This window comes from Chelonoidis abingdonii, chromosome 5 (genome assembly GCF_003597395.2).
Source record: "Chelonoidis abingdonii isolate Lonesome George chromosome 5, CheloAbing_2.0, whole genome shotgun sequence".
NCBI classification, from domain to species: domain Eukaryota; kingdom Metazoa; phylum Chordata; order Testudines; family Testudinidae; genus Chelonoidis; species Chelonoidis abingdonii.
In genome coordinates, this window is record NC_133773.1 from 25105430 (window position 1) to 25128546 (window position 23117).

The window sequence follows — 23117 nt, forward strand, 5'->3', positions numbered from 1 at the left end:
GGTAAATATTTTGAACTAAGACCCTTCATTGTGCTGTGGCTAGTAATGTAGTTTAACAAATATGGTTTTCAACTGAATCAGATTGCTTGGTGAAGCTTACCAGAAAGGTAATGGTGTTGGGAGACCATAAAGAAATACACTGCAATGTAATAGTAAGGGCCAATCAACACAGATTGCTCAGCATTGCCCTAACTCTGCTCCCTTTGAAGTCAATGATAAAACTCCCAAGCATGTTCTCAGTCCAGGAGGGTATGGAAAAACCTAAATCTTAGAGATATTGACTAGAGGCTAGAGCCACAAAAGGGAATTAGGTGTTGCAATACCTAACTCCTATGCGCCCTCCTGCACAGTGGAATTTGCAGCCCCAGGTTAGATGCCCTGGCTCCCCGTGCATTGTATGGAAAGAGTTAGGCATCTAAGAAATGTATTCTCAGAAGCTTAAGGTAGCCAGTGGAAATCCCAAGGAGAAGGGCATTAATATCTAATGAATATTTAATTATTTATACAAAGTAAGCAAATATTCTTTCTTTTTCTGCATCATCTATTACAGATCCACCATAGTTTGCCCGTCAGATGATCTTTCCCTCAATCACTTTTAAGTGGGGCTTTTAGCTTAGTTAAATATAGTAACTGTTTCTTTATCAGTGAACAAAATGTGGTTTAATTAAAGCTAATGTAACTCTTTTCCTCAAAGTTCCGCTAGAAAACATGTGCTAGAGCAAACAACATGCTAGAATTATGTTAGCTACTATTTTCCCAATTAGCTTATCACTGGAAGTGAGGTGTAGGTATTGTTATAGCCATCTCACATTTTAAATGTTTTCGGTAATTCAGAAATCCTCACCCTTCTAAAACAATGAAAATCCTCCACTGTCCTGGATGATGTCATACACTGCACATGGTATTTAGGAGCAGAAACTGATAATCCTAATTTGCATTTTAAAAATGAATCTCTGGGCAAACCTGTAATAGCTTCCTACTCAGATTTGAACCTTAGCGTTCATAAACTGAGAAGCTAGCATGAAACTCCCCCAAGCTTATTACCAGCTTGGATCGGATATCGCTGCCACCAATCAGGATTCTGAGTACCTGATCAACTCCTGGTCTCCCCAAAATCTACTCTGGGGGACCCAAAGACTCAGAAACCCTGAGTCTCACCCCAAAGGGAAAACAACCTCCTCCCCTTGTCTCCTCTTTATCTCATCCCCAGCTCTCCCTCCCTGGGTTATCCTGGGCGATACTGTACTTAAACTCCTTGAATGCAAAACAGAGAGGGCAATTTACCTTCCCCCCTCCTTCCTCCCCTGAGGCTATTGCATTCAAACCTAGTCAAGCTAACACAAAGAGATTTCCCCTCCCTTCGTTCTTTAGCCTTAACCAGAGAAAAACCTCAAACAGGTTTTAAAAGAAAACTTTATATAAAAGAAAGAAATACATAAGAATATAAACTCTGCATCAAGATGACAAATACAGGGCTAGTGCTTACAAGAAAATAGGAATAACAGTCTGATTCAAAAAGATATCAATTTAAAACATTCCAGCAAACTCCACAATGTAAATACAAAACAAAACATATTAAAGCCTATTGTTTTGCTACCTTTGTACTTACAACTGGGAACAGAAGGTAAAAGAAGCTTGGAGATAGGGAAAAAAAAAAAAAAAAAGAAAGCTCTTCCCTCATAGCCGAGAGAAAACAAACAGACAGAACAAACCCCAAACCAGAAGTTCCCTCCTCACTTTCAAAACAATCCGCGTTCTCCTGATTGGTCCTCTGGTCAGGTGTTTGGTTCCCTTTGTTAACCCTTTACAGGGAAAAGAAACATTAACCCTTAGCTATCTGTTTATGACAAAACCCCCTTTTGATTTTCTATCCCGTTTTTTCGGGAAGGTTTTCTGTTGCTCCCATTTAAAGCTCCATAACAGGAATGACTGACAGTGTTATCGACAATGAGGTGACAAATTATATTTTATTTTTCAGCTTGGCTGCTGGAATCCTCTCACTGGTCTGAATGGGTCACTAACAGACAGAAAACTGGAGAACAACATGCGTGGGGTGGTTCTGCGTGTGGTGACTGTGCTGGTAAGAGATTCTGAGTGTTTTCCATTTAGAGGAATGCTACTTTTCTCCTTCTTGCTTTCTACTAATAGGTTATTGACTAAGAGTCACTAAAAAAGATTTTGAAAATAAATTACATAGTTTAAAAAGAAACTGAAACATAGTCAACTGTCACAGAATTGAGTTTCTCCTTGGCAATACTGGATCAATGGGAATTTTCCACAAAATAATTATTTTACCAATAAAGTTCATTTCAAAGTTGAAATTAAAGACATTAAAAGCTGTTTCTTCCATAGACACATAGTAAGTTATCAACCTGTGTAATCAACCTGTGTTAACTCAAAAGAGCAACAAAAACTTGCATACCAGCTAAGGTTTCCTAACTAAAACTCTAAATGATGCATAAGATATAGCTGCCTTCCAATTACTATGCCAAACTGAGTACAGTTTGACACAAATTACTGCACTCAGAAAATATTAAAGATTGGCTTAGGGTGAATTATGTTAATACAGTGAAATAACCTTCCTCTCAGGGTTCCCTGGGCCAAATTCTCCTCTGGGCTGTGGCCACTGCGTGTCAGGCTGCGGATCAAAGGAAGGGCCTGAAGCTGGCCAAGGAAGGGTGATACCCAAACAGGGAGACAATTTGGTGGCACAGAGCCTGCATAGAGGCTTTTGTGCTGTGCACCCTCCTGGCCACTTAAATAGAGGAGTTGACGTGGGAAAAGGGGGTGTGAGCAGTGTTCTCTGCCTGAGATGTTTCAACCTTGTGTGGCTATTCAAAGCTGGGACTGGCCCAACAAAGAGTCAGTCAAGATTCAGGGCAAGTAAAAAGGTTATTTTAAGCCACCTTTGTAGTCACTACCTCCTCCCAGTTGTACTCTCTTCTTGGTCATGAGTGAGGATTTGGACGCTTATTTATAAATAAAGATACAAGGGTGGGTTTCTGTTATTTCCCTTCTAGATGTTGCCTTGTACAGAAAAAAATTCAGCTGGGCTAATCTAGAGGGTGATATCAGTGAGTTAGGGGTACAATTAAAACACAAATTTAGCTTTTTGGGGTTTTATCCCATGACAGGTTAAAATCTAGCCTTTAGAAGCTACTATAAATATGGTAGTCCCGTGTGCTTTTACTATTGTCTGTTTTGTTTAAAAGAATCATATATCCTACCTTGGTTTTAAAAAAAAGAGAATAAATAGATATAAAAAGACAAAGTAGTATTTATATGTTTTATACTTTGATGCTAATTGGATATTCCTCAAAGTAGTATCACAACAGCAACGGATGGCCTTTGTACTTTGCTTGATATAAACTTAAATAGATTCAACATAATTTCCTTGCAACAGAAATGTTCAGCGAACATTCTGTATCAAAGGAAATTCAAACGAGTATCTTGTCTTTTTTTCATCCCTAGTTATCATTTCAGTTAGCTTGCCAGGGAGCATTCTTCTGTCTAACAATTATATTATGAACATTTAGCAACTTAGACACTGGTGTGGGGAAAAAAGAGTAATTACTGACAGTGATAGTTTTGTATAAGCCAGAAAAAGGAGGATATTTAAAGTTCAGCAACACATCACATGGAAGATTTAGTTCCGTCTCCACAGTCCCCACACAAAGAAAGACCATTGGCTGATATTTGCATCCGGGGGGCAATTTCTATTTTGTGTTTGTGTTATTTTTAAAGCAACGTTTCCAAACACAACTGCAACTTGGGAGTATTTAAATTGTGCCTTCATGCAAATTGATTAGTCCCTCATTTTGTTAATTGAGTCTTTTTCTATATGAAGACTATGAACAAGAGGCAGTTGGTGAAGAACACACAAATGATCCCCATTGCCTTTATTCAGTAAGACTTTCCTCTGTCTTTTAAGGAATTAGTAAGGCTTTGCGTGGTTGGTCAGTGTAGTCTGATGGTTCGAGTCTTGCAAAGCGGTCTGTGACCCAAAGTACCATCTAAGGCTCATTGTATTTTATACACCAAAACACATATTTTTCAAATTGGGTGCCTGAAGTTGGGCACCTGAATAAGGGCTTCATTTTCAGAGGTGGTAGGAATCTGCAACTCTGATTGAAATCAATTACATATTTCATCTGTTTGGATGATAAACATGAGTTGTGCTGATGGGTCCATTTTTGCTTGAATTCTAGAATTCGTAAGAGGTGGAAAGGGTATTCTTATATAATTATTTTCTGCTCACATACAAAAGTTTGGTGTAGAAAAGAAAAGATGAAAAAATCAGACAACAAAATGGAAAACTGAAGAAGGACAAAAGAGATGGAAAATACAATAATGGCAATTGTGCTAGTATTCTATCATTGTCTCTTACCTCCTCTAACTTAATTCTAGACTAATTACTGTTGTTGCTGCCAATTGTATTGATATTATAAATTTAGGGCCTGATCCTGCAAAGTTTTACTCTTGTGTGTCAGTGGATATGCTTGAGGAAGCAAAGTTTCACAGGATCTGGCCTTGATTGTGTCCGGGAATTAAAATTAATCTGTCATATTATTCTCTCTCTCTCACACACACACATGCACATTGCCCTAGTTTCCAGGCATGGCTGTTGCTTGTTACTAATTTTAGCATGGTTCAGCTCAGTTAGTATCTTTGGTTCACATCATTTATTGGGCATAATGGCCCGCTCCGCTTCCTGCCACAGGTGAGTGCCGGGAGCATCCTTTCCCCAACCTCCCCGCACTCAACGATGGCAGAAAGTGGAGCAGCCCAGCCCCAGCCCCCTCTACTCCGCCAGCTCCCAGCTGCGGTGCTCCACTTCCTGCTGCCAGTGAGTACGGGGGGCGTTCTTTCCCCAACCTCCCCACACTCACTGGCGGCGGGAAGCAGAGCACTGCGGCTGGGAGGTGGCGGAGCAGAGAAGACTGGGGCCATGTTGCTCCACTTCCAACCGCTGCCAGTTAGTGCCTGTCAACGGGAGGCGGGTGTGGATAAGAGTCGGAGCAGGCGGGTTGGGTAGGGGGTGGGGTCCTGGGGGTGATTGGGGACGGTGGTCTATGGAGGGGGTGGTCAGGGAACAAGGAAGGGGGGGGGGCAAAGCAAGTTTGATATAACACGGTCTCACCTATAACGCGGTGAGATTTTTTGTCTCTGGAGGACTGCGTTATATCGGGGTAGAGGTGTATTACAAAATAGAATAGTTCCACCTTAGAGCCAGTTAAAGTTACTCAGATATGGCTAATAATACCCGGTCTCATTATTCTCCCATTTGCACTTGCAGTTTTTATGATTAATAAACCAGAAAAAAAGATAAAGTGATTACATGTAGATAAAACAATCATAATTAGAAGGTTCTCCTGAGAGGGTTCGTGGATTAAAAGATTAGATTAAAGATGGGAAAAATAGTGGAATATGCAAATGTAATTGTAAGTGCAAGATTTATAAAAATGCACCCAGACAGTCCTCTTTATTCATAAAATATCATTCTGAAAATTATTTATAATTAGGACAAATTCCTAAAATATAGCAGTTATCAAGCAGCAGAGCTACAAGTATCCCATTACCCCTCCACTCATCTAATAATCTCTTCCCCCACATGATATACTCATCATAGAAAGTATTGATGCAGCTACAAATCTATTTGCCTGAATGTGCTCGTGTTGCTGTGCAGCAGAGCTCTACATAGGACTAATGTAAAGCCCTATGGCTGATTGGGATCTGAGAGTCCCACAGGACCTGCTGCCATAATAGCAGGAGCGGGTAGGACTGGGATTAAAAAATAATCCCATACAGGCCTCTACTATGCAGTGTACTCTAATAATAATATTTTCCTTTTGTGGCAAGTTCTTTGGATGAAATCCTGGCTCCACTGAAATCAATGGGAGTTTTGTCATTGCCTCCAAAAGAGGCAGGATTTCACCTTTTGTGTTTTATTATGGAAAAAAAGCCACATTATTCACCTGTGATAGGGTGTAGAAACCCCATACTGGAGGATAAGGGGTTAAAGAACAGCTCTGGGCCCAGGTGGCCCACCTGCAAAGCCTGCACATGCTGGAAACAGGACTTAAACTGGAAGTGGAGAACTTCAGAGGGTGGCAGGCAGTGGAAGGGGAGAGCAGAGCACTGCTCTTAGCTCTGGGGGGGAAAGTGCTGCCCAGGAGCTCATTGCCCGACACCAGACAGTGCAGACTTGAGCAAACCTACAAAGGAGAGGCTGGTGACTGAATGTGCAGGTCAGAGACTTTATTTGAGATTCTTTGATCTACTCTATAGGGAGAAGGAGACTTGGGTAGGAAGTGGTTTAGGGAGGCAGCTGCATAGCACCCCAAGATGCAGAGCGTAGCTGTCCACCATTGGGCCCTGGACTGGAGCCCAGTGGAGAGAGTGGGCCTGGGCTCCTCTGCCTACTCCAAGAAGACATGATGACCACAACAGGAGCCTTCACCCTGGGGGAGAACCCAACCTGGGAACGCCCAGATCCCAAGTCCCTGTGCTAAAGGAAAGGATTGGAATCCCTTGGGGGGCACTGAAGGACAGGACTATATTTACAATGGAGAGGTGACCTGCCGCATTCCTCTGACCACTAAATGGCACTGTTGATGGTGGTTCACCTTCTACAAGCCTCCCTAGTTAAGACTCTAACGCATTTTTTCATTCTGATCCTGATCAGCCCCACTCCCTCCAGCTCTCTGAACAAAGTTACTTTCTGTCTTGCAGCTCGTGAGTGGGTTCTGCTCAGATCTTCCCCCATCACCTATTGCCATCACCACCCAAGTAAAAGTTTCGGCTTAGCTAGAGAAATTGCTGTTGAATTACAGGGCTTTGACAAATTTCTGAAATGTATCGGATGTGGCATAACTCAAATACAGCTTAATATATTAACTTCAAACTTGTTTTAGACATTAGTTCTCTCTCACAAAACAAATATCTAGGACTGTTTTTACTTAGTGATCAGATTTTTAAATTTCTGTGTATATTAGAAGGACCCTTGTGCATTTTATTATTTCCTTGACAGATCTTGTGGAAGTTATATCTAATGTACAGTATCTGTGTAGAACTCCTAAATTCTGTGGAATAAATAGCTACTTGTATAGTTCATAAAAATGTATTATCAGCCTTAGTTCTATTTTAAGGACTTTGCCCCTGTGGGAGTAAATAGATAATTTAATAATGAGGATCAGTACATGTTGTTGTCAGATGCTACCAGCGTGGTGCTCTGCTCTGTTCAATGTTCATATCACTCGGCTGCGTGCATGTGTTCCCTCTGTGTGCTGTCCCAGCTCTTCGAAGATAGCTGACACAGCAGACCCCAAGAGAACCCCCAATGACCACAGAGTCTAGTAAGGTACGAAAGTACTTCGGCCAGGTTTATTGTCAAATGAAGCACAATGCTATTTCCCTCTAGATTTTACTCTACAGGACATACTACAAGTATGTGCCCCCTGGCAATGGACTTAGCTCAGACAGTGGCGGGACTTTCCACTGCCCCCTAGGCTGCACAAAGACACCGCCCCAGGGTTGCATTCTTATACACAGGTACAAACAAGCTACACGTCACTCCTGACATATTGAGGTGCAAACCTTCTACGTAGCAAGGTACAACCCCTCTATGTAGTAAGGTGCCACCTCTCACCTTGTATATGTTGGTTCGAACAAAACAACTCTTATCCATCATATTACCCTTTTGGCCCTGTCATTCAGATGGGTCAGCTTGTTCCTTGTTATCTGTGTGGAGTGTACAATTATGCAAATGTTCTGATATCTGGTGTCCAGTACCTTTTAGGAATGTCTCTTTTTGCAGCATCAACCCGTTCCTTGCCAGCTTCTGTGAGCAAGGCCTGCCCCTAGCTCACAGCTTAACTTTGCTTTATGTTAGCAAAGTCTCAACCATTACTTTAGTTCAGGCCTTAGGCCTCATACTGGGCCTCTGATACCGAGGTTTATATCTCAGGGCCTCCTCTTACTACACCTGTAATTTAATGCAGATGATCCAAACTGTGGTCCATAAACCTCTTGGTAGTTCTGACTTCTTTTCCTCACTAATCTGCATTTAAAGTCAACTAAAATACATTGTGTTTTCTAAATGTCACTTTTTCATGTAATCAATTGCTGAACTTGTCACAGAGATGTTAGACAGTCAGGAATGGGATGGGATGTAACCCATGTGTTAATGAATGGGAGGGGAGGTGCCCACATGATGAGCGCTCTAAAGTAAAGGTGTAGTCCATGTTATGAAAAACATTGAGAACCCCTTCTTTAAGGTATTGTAACATGGATAAAGAGTACAGTGGCCTTGTCTGGAGAATGCATATTTCATAACTACAACTATACAATGGTGGTGGTTTATACTTATAATTTTATAGAAACCAATTATAAGTACACACTGGAGTTAGATATGTTCAGTACTAGGTTAACCTGAAAATGCAGACAGGAACAAGGAAAAAAAATAGTAACTAGAGATACAGAATGGTATGTGGCAATACATATCTATGTATCATTTCCTGTTACTTATTAAACATGTTAATTAGGTATGGATTGAAAACTTTGTCCAACTGAATTACTCTGCAGGAACTAAAAAGAAAACAGACCATTGGGTTACACAGGTGTGAAAGAGATGAGGCAGTATTTGAGTGGCTTTCTATCTTCAAGCTGAATGTGAACGGGAAGAACTGTATGTTGAAAGAGCAATCGGCAGAGTTAAGGAACAGGGTAGCAAAAGGTATAATCAACATCTTGGAGAATATCATTAGGTGAGAGAGAGTACGGTACTTGTTTCACAGGATTAAACACAGAAGTGTACATGATGTGTATTTTTAAACAGGGCCTCCCAGAGGATTCAGGGGGCATGGGGTAAAGCAATTTTGGGGGCCCTTTCCATAAAAAAAACTTGCAATATTATAGAATACTATATTCTCGTGGGGGCCTCTGCGGGGCCCGGGGCCTGGGGCAAATTGCCCCAGTTGCCCCGCCCTCTGGGTGGCCCTGTTTTTAAAAACCATGAAGTAGTCAGTGCTTTCATGGATAAGATAATGGCAGATGGTCCACCTTTTCAGGCACCTTTTTTCACTTGCAGGTTTGGCACATAAAACATTTATAAATTTTTATTTTTTTTATAGAGGTATGGCATTCAGACAGAGAAAAGAAAACAAAGTAAGGTAGGAAGCCATGTCTCTGTTTCAAAAGCTGAGACTATCTTCAGGATTTAACCTCCACCACCAAGTTACACAAAATAACAAAAGTTCCTTCAAAGAAGGATAAAAAGAAGAAATAATCAAGGATTTAAGCATATCTAGGAGAACAAACAATGAGAAATGATGTAGAGTGAGAAATCATGGGACAAAAACAATGAAGGAATCTGAAACAAAGAGCAATGGAGCAAGAAAAAATGCTGGATGCTTTAGGGGAGATTGGGATAAAATTTTTATTACATTTATTACAGTATTCTATAATAAAGGCATAAAAGCTTATGTCCTCCCCACACACACACACGCTGTACCCCCTGTTGGCCAAACCCTTCTTTTTTTTCTCCATGGTTTCTCCATAAAATGCTGCCCTCTGTCTACATCCACCTTCATTCCCACATGCACCTACCTCCCTTCCTCCTTGCTCACCATGCCCCCATGTACCGTCTAAACACATGTGGGTTTGGTGCCTAAAAATTTATAAATGTTTATTTTCTTTAAGATATGTGGCATTATGAAACATATGTTGAGTGATATATACATGTTATCAGCATGACTGGCAATCACACACCACTATGAATTGATGATGCTGCTTGTGGTAGAGGTGAGGCCTCTCTCAAACATGTTCTGTAATTGTAATATGCATCTATTAGTCAAAAGATAGTGAAGTGTATGCATGGGTGGAATGTATGGATTATTTGATGGCGTGGTACAAAGGTTTTCAGTGCATGAGCTTGGGATGGCATGAAAGCAGCAAGTCTGTTATGTTGATAACCCAAACAAGTACCAGTAAAACCTGTATTCTATGTCTTCCACAAACTTGGTTGCCCACCAAAACTGGTAAAGATCATTTGTTTATTTCATGAGGGGATGCAAGGTCAGGTACTTTTAAATGGAGATCTCACTGACTCCTTTCCCATTTCAAAGGGAGTCAGACAAGACTGTGTCCTTTCCCCTGCGCTGTTCAACCGCTTCTTCACCCAAGTTGTCAACTGTGCTACAAATGGGCTCAACAGAGTCCTGTACATTAGATACAAACATGACAGCTCAGTCTTCCATCTTGCAAGGCTTAAAGCAAAAACAAAAGTAACAGAACTACTACTAAGAGAAGCACTCTTTGTGAATGATTGTGTCTTCCTGGCACTCACACAGGGAGATCTCCAGTGCATCATAGATTGCTTCGCTGAAGCATCAAAATTGTTTGGCCTCACAATCAGCCCGGAGAAAACTGTGACGTTGCCCCAATCATCTTCACCGCTCCATGCTATATCCTCTAACATATCTATTAGTGGAATCCAACTGAAGCAAGTTAACAGTTTTACTTGTCTTGGCAGCAACATCTCCAATGATGGATCTCTTGACAAAGAGATCATGAACAGAATGCAGAAAGCTTCTCAGTCATTAGGAAAGCTATGTAACAATATCCTGAAATTTCACAACAATAACCCTCTCAACAAAAATAAAACTTTAAAATGCGTTTGTGCTCAAATCTCTCCTCAAGGGCTGTGAGACGTGGACACTATACAAATGGTATATCAAACAGCTAGAGGCCTTCCATATGCGGGCTCTGCACGCCACTATGGGGATCCACTGGCAGGACAAAATTATCAACCTGGAAGTTCTCCAAAAGTCAAATGCCATAAGCATTGAGGCCATGCTGATAAAAGCCCAACTACACTGGGCTGGACACATCATTAGGATGCTTGAATATCGACTCTCCAGAAAAATTTTCTATGGAGAATTGGCACAAGAAAATTAGAATCAAAGCCACTCCAGAAAGCGCTGCAAGGACAGCATCAAGAACGGCACACACTGTTGTGCAATAAAACTGGATGATCTTGAGAAAGTTGCATTAAATAGATCAGCAGGGCAACACACAACGCTCAGAGCTTTCCAAGTCTTTGAAGAAGACAGAAATCATCGATTGTTAGCTGCAAGCGAAAGCTTATATATAGCTATAGCTACCAAGACACTCACCAATGACTTTATCTGCCCGATCTGCTCCTGAGCATGCATGTCACACCTTGGACTTCAGAATCTCTCCAGAATCCACAAAAAGAGAGGGCATGAAAATGTCATTGTCGAACCGACGGACTACACACACTATGTCACAGCGTCACACAATCTGTGTATACATATGTTGCAGGAGAACTATTTTGGAAATATTTTAGAGGAGTTTTAAAATTAGTCTTGGGATGATTCTTCATCTTTAGTTGTGAAAAATACAAAATTCCCAAGATAGCAACAAATCCCCACTTTTCTTGATGTTTCTCTCTCGGCTGTTCATGTCCATTTTAGAAGATTGGACAGGAAGATTTTTTTTTTAAACCAAACACATGAAGAAAAATGTTCACTGAAATGTCTGTAATTTATATTGACACTGGTAGATGATTTTATTCATCCACCAGTGAAATAAACACATCATGAAGATTGATACATGATACAGTGGGCTGGCTGTTTGCTATTCTTTCTAGTTACACAAGTCCTTGAGATGGAAGCTGTCATTCTGTATGAAATACACATTATAAGATTTACTACCTCTTAGGAGACAGTCAGCTGGAATGGAACTTTCTCTGACCATGCTGCTTTTCCTACCTGGAAACTGGAATCCAAATATCAGGTTCAGAGGATGGTTGGACATTTAGGAGAAGAAGTATAAACTATCTTTTTTTATGAATGTATCATCTGATTGTATATATTTAGAAAAATAGGGTTTGGCAATTTATAATTTAAGGAGGGTAATAGAGCAGTAGGCATACAGAATGGCAGGATTGAGTATCTCTTGCACTAAGAAAGGCTATATCATTTAGAATTAAATATTAAAGTGAACTATTTGCTTTTGGCGCAATGGCTGCAGTATCAAAGTTTACTTTACCTTTTTACAGGTAAGCAAAGTATTACTAGTTATAGCAGTATTTCCTTTTATAGATATTGTTTATATTTATATGGCCCCATTACCTGAGGATTTCACAGTCTCTAATGTGTTTAACCTTATAGGATCCATGTGAGATAGAGAAGTGCCATTATCCCCGTTTTGCAGGTGAGAGACTGATTTTCCCAAGGTCACACATGAAGTCTATGGCAGTACAAGGACTTGAAACTTCCCGTCTCAAGTCCTAAGCTAGTGCCATAATCACTGGACATTCTTCCTTTGGGAAAGTCTGCTCAAATCAATCATACCTTATCTAGTGATAGAAAAGTTGTTTTTTAAAAAAGCCTGTGTCCATTATATTAAAAAGCCTGAATTATTTAGGCCTATATAATGACATGCTCAAACACTATAAATGAGCTACCGTCCATAGAAAAGGAGAATGGGAATTGGAAGACCTGAGTCAGTTTCTAATCCAGCTGCTTACTAGTTTTGTTACTTGGAAGCAAGTCACTCCACTTTGCATCAGTTTTCCTTGTGACCTTATGCACGCCTGTATTCACACCCTGCGCACTCCTGCAATGATAATTGTATAGAATATGCCTTGTGAGGTATCATATGAAAGCTAATAACAGGCTGGTTATTAATATGTTGATAAACAGGTCTTTCCTAGACAAAGGAATGTAGATTATCTCCATTTACTTATTGGCAGTAAACATAACAATCAAAATAAATCCTGGTGGGGGTTATCCTGTTCCTATACTCGAAAGACAGAGACTTAACATGGGTCTTGCACCCTAGGGAGACACAGGAGATTGAATTCCAGGAGACCTACCTAAGTTGTAAGACAAAGACATCCCTTCAGGGATATAAGGAACAGAGTGAGACTCCATCATTATCCTTCACCTCAGGACACAACGAAACGAAGTGATTTGATCTCTGTGATTGGTCCTGGCCAGTAAAAAGGCGGAAAGAAGACTGTGGGTAAAAGAAACCATCTTGAGCAAAAACTCTATATTTGCTAGATTGTTTTAGACTTTTAGATGCTTGTTTTCACTTTTATTTGCTTGTAACCATCTCTATTTTTATCTCTGTTACGTGGTATCACTTAATCTATGCTCTTTTTTTAATAGACTTGTTTTGCTTTTATTATAAACCAATTCAGTGCTGTGTTTGGAGAGCGGGGTGCATTTACCCCAGTTAACTTAATAAACTCTTTAAAGAAGTAAAAAGAACAGGAGTACTTGTGACACCTTAGAGACTAACAAATTTATTTGAGCATAAGCTTAATTCTTTTGCATAGAGACTGTCTCGTTTGGCCAATGTACATGGCAGAGAGGCATTGCTGGCACATGATGGCATATATCACATTGGTAGATATGCAGGTAGACCAAAAGAATTAATGGACACAAGTCTGACATCAGGAATCATAACACTCGAAAACCAGTAGGAGAACACTTTAACCTGTCTGGTCATTCAATGACAGACCTGCGGGTGGCAATTTTGCCACAGAATAGCTTCAAAAACAGACTCCAACGAGAAACTACTGAGCTGGAATTGATATGCAGACTAGATACAATCAACTTAGGTTTAAATAGGGACTGGGAATGGCTAAGCCATTACAAACATTGAATCTATCTCCCCTTGTAAGTATTCTCACACTTCTTATCAAACTGTCTGTACTGGGCTATCTTGATTATCACTTCAAAAGTTTTTTTTCCCTACTTAATTGGCCTCTCAGAGTTGGTAAGACAACTCCCACCTTTTCATGCTCTCTGTATGTGTATATATATCTCCTCAATATATGTTCCATTCCATCTGAATGGAAGTGGGCTGTAGCCCACGAAAGCTTATGCTCAAATAAATTTGTTAGTCTCTAAGGTGCCACAAGTACTCCTGTTCTTTTTGCGGATACAGACTCACATGGCTGCTACTCTGAAATTTAACGGAGTAGTGACTGTGAACTTAATATCTTAATGCATTGTGACAGAGGCTGGGCATTGCAGAGAAACATCTCTAAGGACTTTGGGGTCTGGAGTTCACTGATTGTTACCTGATAAGCGAGGTTTGGGCTGGGACAGCCTTGAGGAATTTGCTGGTGAGGAAGGAAGACTGTTCTGGCAGAAAACTGATGCATAATCTAAATTGCCAGCAAAACTCACTCTTGCTCAGGCAGAGAAGTAACACAGTGGCTCTGTTCTGGGTAGTCCCAGCAGTATGTTACATTCCTATCAATAAAACTTGGATAATTATGTGTGACCATCATTTTAACAGATTTTGGGATTATCAAAGGGAAGTGCGTACATAAACTAAGGAGGGATTTTCAAAAGTGGATTGGCCTAGTTCTTCTTCCACTGAACTTAATAAGAGTTTTACCATTGACTTCAATAGGAACAGAATTATGTTGAGTGTTTCTGAAAATCACGCCCTGAAAGTATGATTCTTACCATAAGTCTTTCTTTACTTTCTATAATATGCACCATCTAGGTTAATAATGTTAGTATAGGTACAGAATAAAGCATGCTATACAGCTTCAGAAGTCAAGATTGCATTGTTTGGAGCAACATATTAGGAATAATATGCAAGATGACTCTAAAAGCTTTAAATATAGTCTAGTCTTAATGCACGTTTTTATCATATCTACTATGATGGCTCAGAAATGGCTATTGTGGATGAAAATCAATACACAAAGCTTTGCCGCATCTTAATATAACACTGGCATGATATTGCCATGAAGGAAACCTCAGTCCTGTAGTAAGACAATAGAAGTATTTTAAAAAGCACTTTTTAGAAAAAGAAATTGCATTAGTAGCAACAAACCCATAAAAAGGCGGAAGTTTACAGTTAGAGCCTCCGATTCAGGAAAGCATCCCTGTTTCAGAGCATTACTTAAGCATATGATATTTAAGCACATGTCCAAATCCTGTTGAAGTAGGATGGTAAAAGTTCCATTAAAGTCAGTCAGCATTAGGTTACAGCGCAGAATGAGTTGTGATTTGTGTCATGGGTAGGCATACCTGCACTAGCTTTAATTTAGCTGCTGTGTATAAATGTGGTAGTGAAAACATGGCAGCCTGAGCTTTGATGCAGTTCAGCCGTCCCTGTCCAAGTCCACCAAGGATCCTCCTGCGTATGAACTCAGATTGCTAGTCTGCATTGAATTCCAGGCCACTGTGTATTCACTGCTATTGTTACCCATGCTTGCTAGATTAAAGCTAGTGCAGATATGCCTACTTGTGCAACAAACGCACCTTCTCTTGCTCCATAGATGTTCCCCTAAGTACATGAAGAAGTGCTGTCCTGAATAGGGACCCAATTTAAAACTCCATTCTTATCTTACTTATCTCAGCTTCTAGGGACTGATCATGTCAATAGTAGTCAATGGAAGTTGTGTGAATGCAATTGATTTGCTGATCAGGCCCTCTGTAGTACGGATGATCCTAAAACAATGGTTTTGTATCCAGCCTGTTGTTATACAGGTCCTAAATTGGGTGTTAAAAACAGTATAAGACTTAACCGCAATTGTCTTTGTTTTTGCAGGTTTGAGACAGACCTTTAATTTTAGTATGGGGGGGAGGGTGTACATATGTCTTTTAATTATTTTTCTGTAACCATTGCTAGTAGGAGGATTATCTATAATGAAAAAATTAAATGTTTCAATTAAATTTTAGCCATTGATTCTAACATAAAGTAATATACTTTTGCTGTTCAATTAAAAATAACAAGCTGCTGAACTGTTCCTATCCAAGTGTAATCCCTGAACCTCTGGTCAATAAATCACTCAAGGAAAAGACATCTTTGGGGCTGAATTTCTCTCTGAAATCTAGAGGGGAATAAAGTCCAAAGTGATGAAAATTTAAAACTCAAACTTTTAAAAAAAGTCAAGGAAAAGGTGATTGCACCAACTAGCCTCTTGTGTTTGAAAAATAGCTTGGCTGTAGTTTATGGCCTTTCGCATTGCTTCCTCTCGGTTGTAATGGCTACATTTGGTCATCCAATAGCCGAAAAGAAAGGAGCTGAACTAGTCAATAATGACTGAGAATTTCACATTTGGGAGCAATTCCATGATGTTTACTGGTGACTGCAGTTGTCAAATATCATGGTGTATATTTGCCTCATGTGATTACTGAGCCCACGCTCTGTCTGCATGAATCGTTTAATGTGCCTGCATGCTGTTTATTACGTTCAATACTGAGTTCAGACTAAATGTCATACCTCACTCTGCTATAAAACATGAAAGAATGTGTAAGGTAGAGCTACATTTCTTGTTTCACTTGATTTCTCTCTCCCCCGTCCTCTATCCCTTTCATCTTTGCTAGAGAGGAAAGGAAAATGTATGCTCCTTAATGGAGTCACATTTAATGAATTCAGATCGTCAATATTAAAATATCATAATCTGGTATGTTCAGAAAATTATAAATAGTAGACAGAGGTCATTTTCATATGCTTTATGAATTCTAATCACAATTAGCTAATCTCACCACTCTTTTCCAAACACAACAGGAGCGCATAAGGTCATCCATCTGCAGTTTTAGAATCAAGCCTCAATATGTGTTGTAAACCTTCAGAGATTCTTTCTCCAGTTGTACAAATCAACATATTTCTGTTCACTGTTTGATTTCTATACAGCCTTCTTTCTAGGAGGTGTTTTCTTGGAAAAAGCTCAGGCTATTTTATGATTCATTTAAAAAGACCATCCTTGGTGACATGTGACTCAGCTAAGTAGAAAAATAATGTCCATTCATCATCTTCAGTTTTTTTTATGAGAATGTCGTATTTGTGAGAGGTGCCAGCTTGACAGCCATTTATCCAAAAAATCCTGTTTTTTTCCCTGTAGAGTGAGCATCACATGGAAAGCAGCAATGTAACACAGCTTCTCTTCTCTGGCTCACTTTCCCTTGTGAGCCTCAACTTCAGACTTGAAAGTCCACCTCTGGCATTAGAATGGAATTGGGTTTCCATGCCCAGTCAAATGTCGGTTTCTCTGCTGAGTCTACCAATAAGGAAACCAGCGGGTGGTGATGGTTTGTACACTACTCCACTGTGAACTGGACTGAGACTACCAAGTCATTTCACATAGGCCCCTTAATGTAACCTTATTTCTCAAGTCCTTAAAGATACTGGCCCACTGATACCAACAATGATGCCTTTCCTACTTTTCAGAGACATTTTATTTCCTATAATGTACTCATTAAAGGCCATCCAGAATATTGGCATGTCTGTGAGAATTTCTTCAAAGGAATTAGTAATAATACATAGCATCTTAATCCTACAGTCTCACGACACTTTACAAAATTTGTGTATCCTTATCCCCATTTACATGTGGGGGAATCTAAGTTCAGAAAAGATAGGTGACCAATCCAATGCCATATTGCAAATGACCAGTTAGGTCAGGAATGGAATGCCGGTTTCCTTACTTCTAGTCATCTGCTCTAACTAGACTTCACTGCCTTTCTTATTATCAGCTCTGTATAGTACACTGAGAAAACCAGCTGCCTGGCAGACATATCTAGAGAAAATTCCCCATCTCTCTTATTTCACATTTTCTGAAAATTCTGTTTAAATCAATGCTATCCCCCTGAAGCCAATGTGTGGGTGTAACAGAAGGCAGAACTTGGCCCTTGGTAACTTTTTTCAATTCTGTCTTTCATATCTCTCTATAGCTCACCTCCCTTATTATATTGCTGTGCTCTCAATTTGCTTCCCCTAGTCAGGTAAAGTTAAAATCTCTGATACTTCTCAGCTTCCATTTCTATCCTTGACCGAATTTATTGGCTTTTTACTCCCTTGTCCATTTCCCCTTCTCCTCCTGAAGCCTGACCTGCTGTATTTTGCAGTCTCACTCTTCCACCCCTTTTCCTTCACCCACATACGATGCTTGCTTTCCACTTCTAATCCTCCTACTAGGCATACTAGTGCCTAAACACAGTATAGATTTACTTAAATACTGAAATACGACAAAAAAGGAAAGAGATTCTATGGATTAAGAAGACTCATGCCTTCAGGAGATCTGGGTTTAATTCCTAGCACAGTCACACACTTCTGTGTTGCCCAGGTCACATAATCTCTCTCTGCCTTGGTTCCCCATCTGTAAAATGTGGTTGATACTTCACTACCCCACAGAAGTGTGAGATGCTCAAATACTTTGGTGATGAATGCCATAGAAAAGCTATAAATAAATAAACTTTATAGCAACAGCTAAGTGAAGCAGGCAAATGCTCTCCAGGGTTGGCATCTCCAATATATTTTTGTCATTTCTTCTTTTCCCATCACCTGCCTTGATCATGTCATGTTGTCTTAATCACACATTTAACTTTATGCATGATCTCCAGAGGTGCTGACCTGACAGGGTCTTGGGATATTTCATCTTCAAGTTCTTAGACTGTAAGATCCTCTGGGCGCAAGAGCCTAGCCTTATGTTTGTAAACAGCCATGCCTTTCCTCTGGAACTATATAAATATTGGCAATACTGTACAGCTTTCCCTTTATAGTCATGTCTCATTTTCTCCTCTCTCCGGCTAATCTTGTTGGATCAAATCCTGACCTGTAGCTGTTAGATGGCTATGGGATCCACTGAGGCAGAAGAAGCTCCATCACAGGCCAACTGAAGTAAAGCGGGAGCAGCAGAACCCGTGGGATTCAGTCAATCCACCCATTCACAAATGATCATATTGATTGATCGTAGGACTCCCTGTGAGCCCCTACCTCCCCAGGCTCCTCTTTCCTTACCGTGTCCTCACCAGTTGCTCTGTGGGGGTTACTGAATCCCTCTGCAGAGGTAATTCCTGCAGTCCTTGAGTGGGGGAGATAGGCTCATTTTCTTCCCTTCAGCAGCTCAGCAGGACTTGAGTAAAGAGTCACTTAGCGGCCCATCCCATAGTAGCTTGATTGACTCCTTATTTCCATGGAAAAACAGGGGCAGGATTGTTTTGGTTTACTGTAGCCTGCCGGAAGCTTCATTGCCTTCCTGCCACCTTCAGTCTTCTTTTCTGTACCTAGCATGCATGTTTGTGTCTCCCACCCTAGCACAATCCCACTTTTTACTCCCCTAATTGTTCCTGTTCAGCACATGAGAAATTTTTTTAAAAAATTAATTGTCCTGTTTTCTCAAAGAGAAAAATGGTCACTCTTTTTTGTTTTCACATATTGTTAGGGAAATGTCACTCTCCCTCTCTAAACACAGGATCAATAAACCACTACTGTAGTTTCAGACAGCAGCATTTTTGGGGGAAAAAAATCAAAAACCACATGTAAGAAGCATTTTTGTTCTCTCTTGAATGTTTTTTGAGTACCTTTAACATATTACAAGAAAGTTAGTGATGGATTTTGCTTTCCTAGTATTCAACAAAAATGTGCATGTCTGAACATCTTTCCACATAGCAATGTGGGAGATTGTATCTTGTTACCCATCTGACACACTGGATACCTTTTTTCATTTTGACTCTCTCACCATCAAAGAATATTACCTAATTTAATGAAAGATTGAAATTAATAATGAAAGCTGCACACTTTAAATGCTGTTTAAAATCGGCTAAGCAATTAGCTGATGCTTTTAAGCTGATTGAATACAAATTCAGAATTATGAGCAGCTATTATCTAATAACCCAACAAGTGTTGTGAATAAATCCGTGCTAATATGAAAATTATCAGCTCCTGGAACCGTCTGTTCTACAAGCAGAGACTTTGTGCATAATGCCCTTAGATTGATAAATTGCAGATGTTTTGGGGAGAGTATTCATTTATTCCTCTAGCTTGTGTTTATGCTTAGGGTATCTGTCATCCAAATGATCAGCAAATCAGAATTCACAGTTTGTTTTCATTAATAGGCAGACAGGTCTTCATTGACTTAGTCTCAATTCTTTTAATGCTCTTTGGACCCAATCTCTGGAAAATAACTTAATGGATTGGGTTCAGTTATTGCTTTCCATTTTTATTTCTTCTGGTTTTTAGAATTATAAAAACGTAGGAGTGGTAGGTACTTCAAGGTCATCCAGACCATCCCCCTGTCATTTTCGATGATTGTACATGTAATTTGAAAGAAAACAATAGACACTGACAGATGCATAGTAATATCTTGACAAATAAGTCAACACTTCTTTCCCTCTGAGAGTCATAAAAGAATGGTTTGCCAACACAATCCAGTCATGTGCTTATTTGTTTGATAGTGTCCTTAACATGTAGTTATAGTCAGGACAGTGTCAACAGTCTCTCAAAGTGTCACCTTATTCAAAATATCTGCCTTCTGTGTATCTTTGAGTCATATCTACTTAGGTTATTGGCAAAATTACAATTGTGAGCCAGTATAGCTGGATTATTTTCCACCTTGTGCAATGTGCAAAATACTCAGCTAAGATCTGACAACGGAATCTTCATTACTGGTGACGATGTGTGAGATACAAAAAGATAATGCAGCTTGACTTTCAGATCCAGGTTGTGTTTTCATAGGGGAATAAAAACCAAACAAACCCTTTTTACATGTTAACAGTACATTTCATCTGGATATCACTGAAAGAGTTGAACAAATAAGGAGATATGGAACATCATTTTTAGAGTTACCTTTGTGTGTGGCAAAACCACTACATACTTGATTAGGACTTGGATTGCAAATCCACACAGAGCAATAAGATCCTTCCTTTACATAGAGTTGTGGGCTACAAACATTAGGAACAAGAGGTCAGGGAGTGATAGAGAATTGGATGCATGCAGCCTTGGTCCCAGCCTCAAAGAGCTTAGAGTCTGTATGCAAGACAACAGATGGATATAGACAAATCGATGGGGGAATACAAGGAACCAGTGAGATGATATTGGTCAGCATAATAGGTGGTGGACTCAAGTGTGAGGGGCAGCATGAGAAAAAGCATGAAGGTGCTTGTATGAAAATTTTACAAGTGGGCTATGGAGGCTGGCATCATTGGCTAATTAGAGGTGGGAGTCAGTCTCTCAGTTGTGAATGAGAGATGATAGGCAGAGTGGAGATACTTTCTCAGATGATCAGCAAAATGACAGCCCAGATGAGAACCCCCAAATCAATCACCTGTTAGCTAGCTGTGTGGCAATCAAAACTTTCTTGTACTCAGAAATATGATTTTGGTTGTCTTTTTATTTTAGCAAAAATGTAGAAAAAACATACAACAGAAAATATAATGTAGAGGAAAAAGGAAAGTAAAAAATATTGGTTAAAACAACCTTGGAAGTGCAGAGAATATATTGTGGCATGATTTAACTTAAAACTAAACCACACTTACAGATCTTTGTGAAAAATGAAAGAAAACGGTACTAACTGGGAAGTCTTATCTATGGACAAACTAACTCACCAATCCAATGTCTATTTTTGTCAGATACTAACGACATCCTTTGCTGAATATTTGCAAAGTCATGTTTTCAGAGGCAAACCCACCTCTTCTTAAAATATTCCATTTAGTATCCACGAGGTGAAATCAGTTAAAATAATGTCAACGAGTTTGTCTTGTCATGTTATAAATGAATAATCTGGTGTTTCCAGTTCACAGTGAAGGAAGAGAAGGGCAAGAAAAATATTAGTCTTTCAAGTTTGTGGATTATTCTTGTCCAGTTTTAGCCTACAATGTTAATTAATGATGGCATTTATTTGTCAGGTGTATCAGATTTTTGTACTCAATAGAAAATGACAACCCTGTGGAATCCTTCATATTTATGAGTAGTCATCCTACGTGCATCTCTCTGCAGGACTGAAATTAAATTGCACAAACAGAAGAATCCTGTACCAAGAGGCATTTGATATTAGTCTTTTGACTTATTTTTGAAATATTCAGCAGAAAACAAATCAGTGACTTTAACAATATCTGCAAGAACTAGATCTTCAGCAAATGATATTTAACAGAGCCCCTGAGACATCATTAATAGTGTATTGTGTAATTCAAAAGCTTATTTCAAAATAATAATTGATTGAATATATATCAACATAAAAAGCACAGCTGCATTTTAAAACAAGTGTGAAATCTTCTTTCTACATTTAATACCTTTTGAAAATGCAAATAACATGAACAAGACTCTGATGCCTTATTTCAGTTCGATAGCATCTTAGTGTTGCCAACCCCCACTATTCAAAAATCCTCTGTGAGGCCCCCAAAATCATGAGGTTTTTTTGTAAATACATTTGGAGTTCTGTTTGTTGTCTGGTTCTTGAACCTTAAGGATGCACTTGGGTCACTTTTTCAAGTTCTAAATCCCAAACAGGAGGGCTAAAAACTTAGTTTTTCAGAAAGAAATAACATGAGACTCTCAATAAAATTCTAGGAGTTATCCACGTCCTTTACTCCACAAATCATCCTATTCACTAAAATGGGACAGACCACGGAGTAACTACAATGGGATGATTTCAGTGTGAGTAAGGATATCAGAATCTGGGTATCTGGGTAAATTTTGTCACTTTACTCATAACTAGTCCTATTTAAGTAGTGGGATTACCTGCAGAGTAAGGTATCACTCACTGTGAGTAAGAGCTGCAATATTAGGCCCACAGTTAATTTTCTAGTTTCATGAAAGCATAAAATTTCCTGATACATTTTTAAAAAATTTAACCTCCTTTTTAGTCAGTGCAATAACTGGTTATGTTACTACCTTTCTCTCTATGTAGGAGGAGCCATTTGTAATGGTGTCCGAGAATGTTTTGGGAAAACCGAAGAAATACCAGGGTTTCTCTGTTGATGTCTTGGAAGCCTTAGCTAATTACCTTGGCTTTAAATATGAAATTTATGTTGCACCAGATCACAAGTATGGAAGCTCCCAGGAGGATGGGTCATGGAATGGACTGATTGGAGAACTAGTATTTAAGGTAAGGAGGTTAATTATTTATTAAATTAAAGGTTTATAATGACCCAGAAGCATGTAGCTTATTTATTGATGTTGCATCATTAAGTGCTCCCTTGATGGCTCAGTGATATTGTTTTATATAGTTACTGCCTATGCTAACAGGATCTGATACTGCTACCAATGCCTTGGGGAGTGATGGTGAGAAGATGAACATGGAATGATTCATCTGTTATCAGGGATCTTTCATCCAGTTTTCCAAC

At 39.5% G+C, this 23117-nt stretch overlaps 1 protein-coding gene across 1 annotated transcript in view; it reads left to right on the forward strand.

Moving 5' to 3' along the window:
• The window catches only part of GRID2 (glutamate ionotropic receptor delta type subunit 2), a 1102380-nt gene that overhangs the window by 864540 nt on the left and 214723 nt on the right, over positions 1-23117 (forward strand). The window contains exons 9-10 of the mRNA XM_075066158.1: positions 1979-2080; positions 22682-22879. Of these exons, the coding sequence (XP_074922259.1) occupies positions 1979-2080; positions 22682-22879 (300 nt within the window). The remainder of the gene's footprint in view (positions 1-1978; positions 2081-22681; positions 22880-23117) is intronic.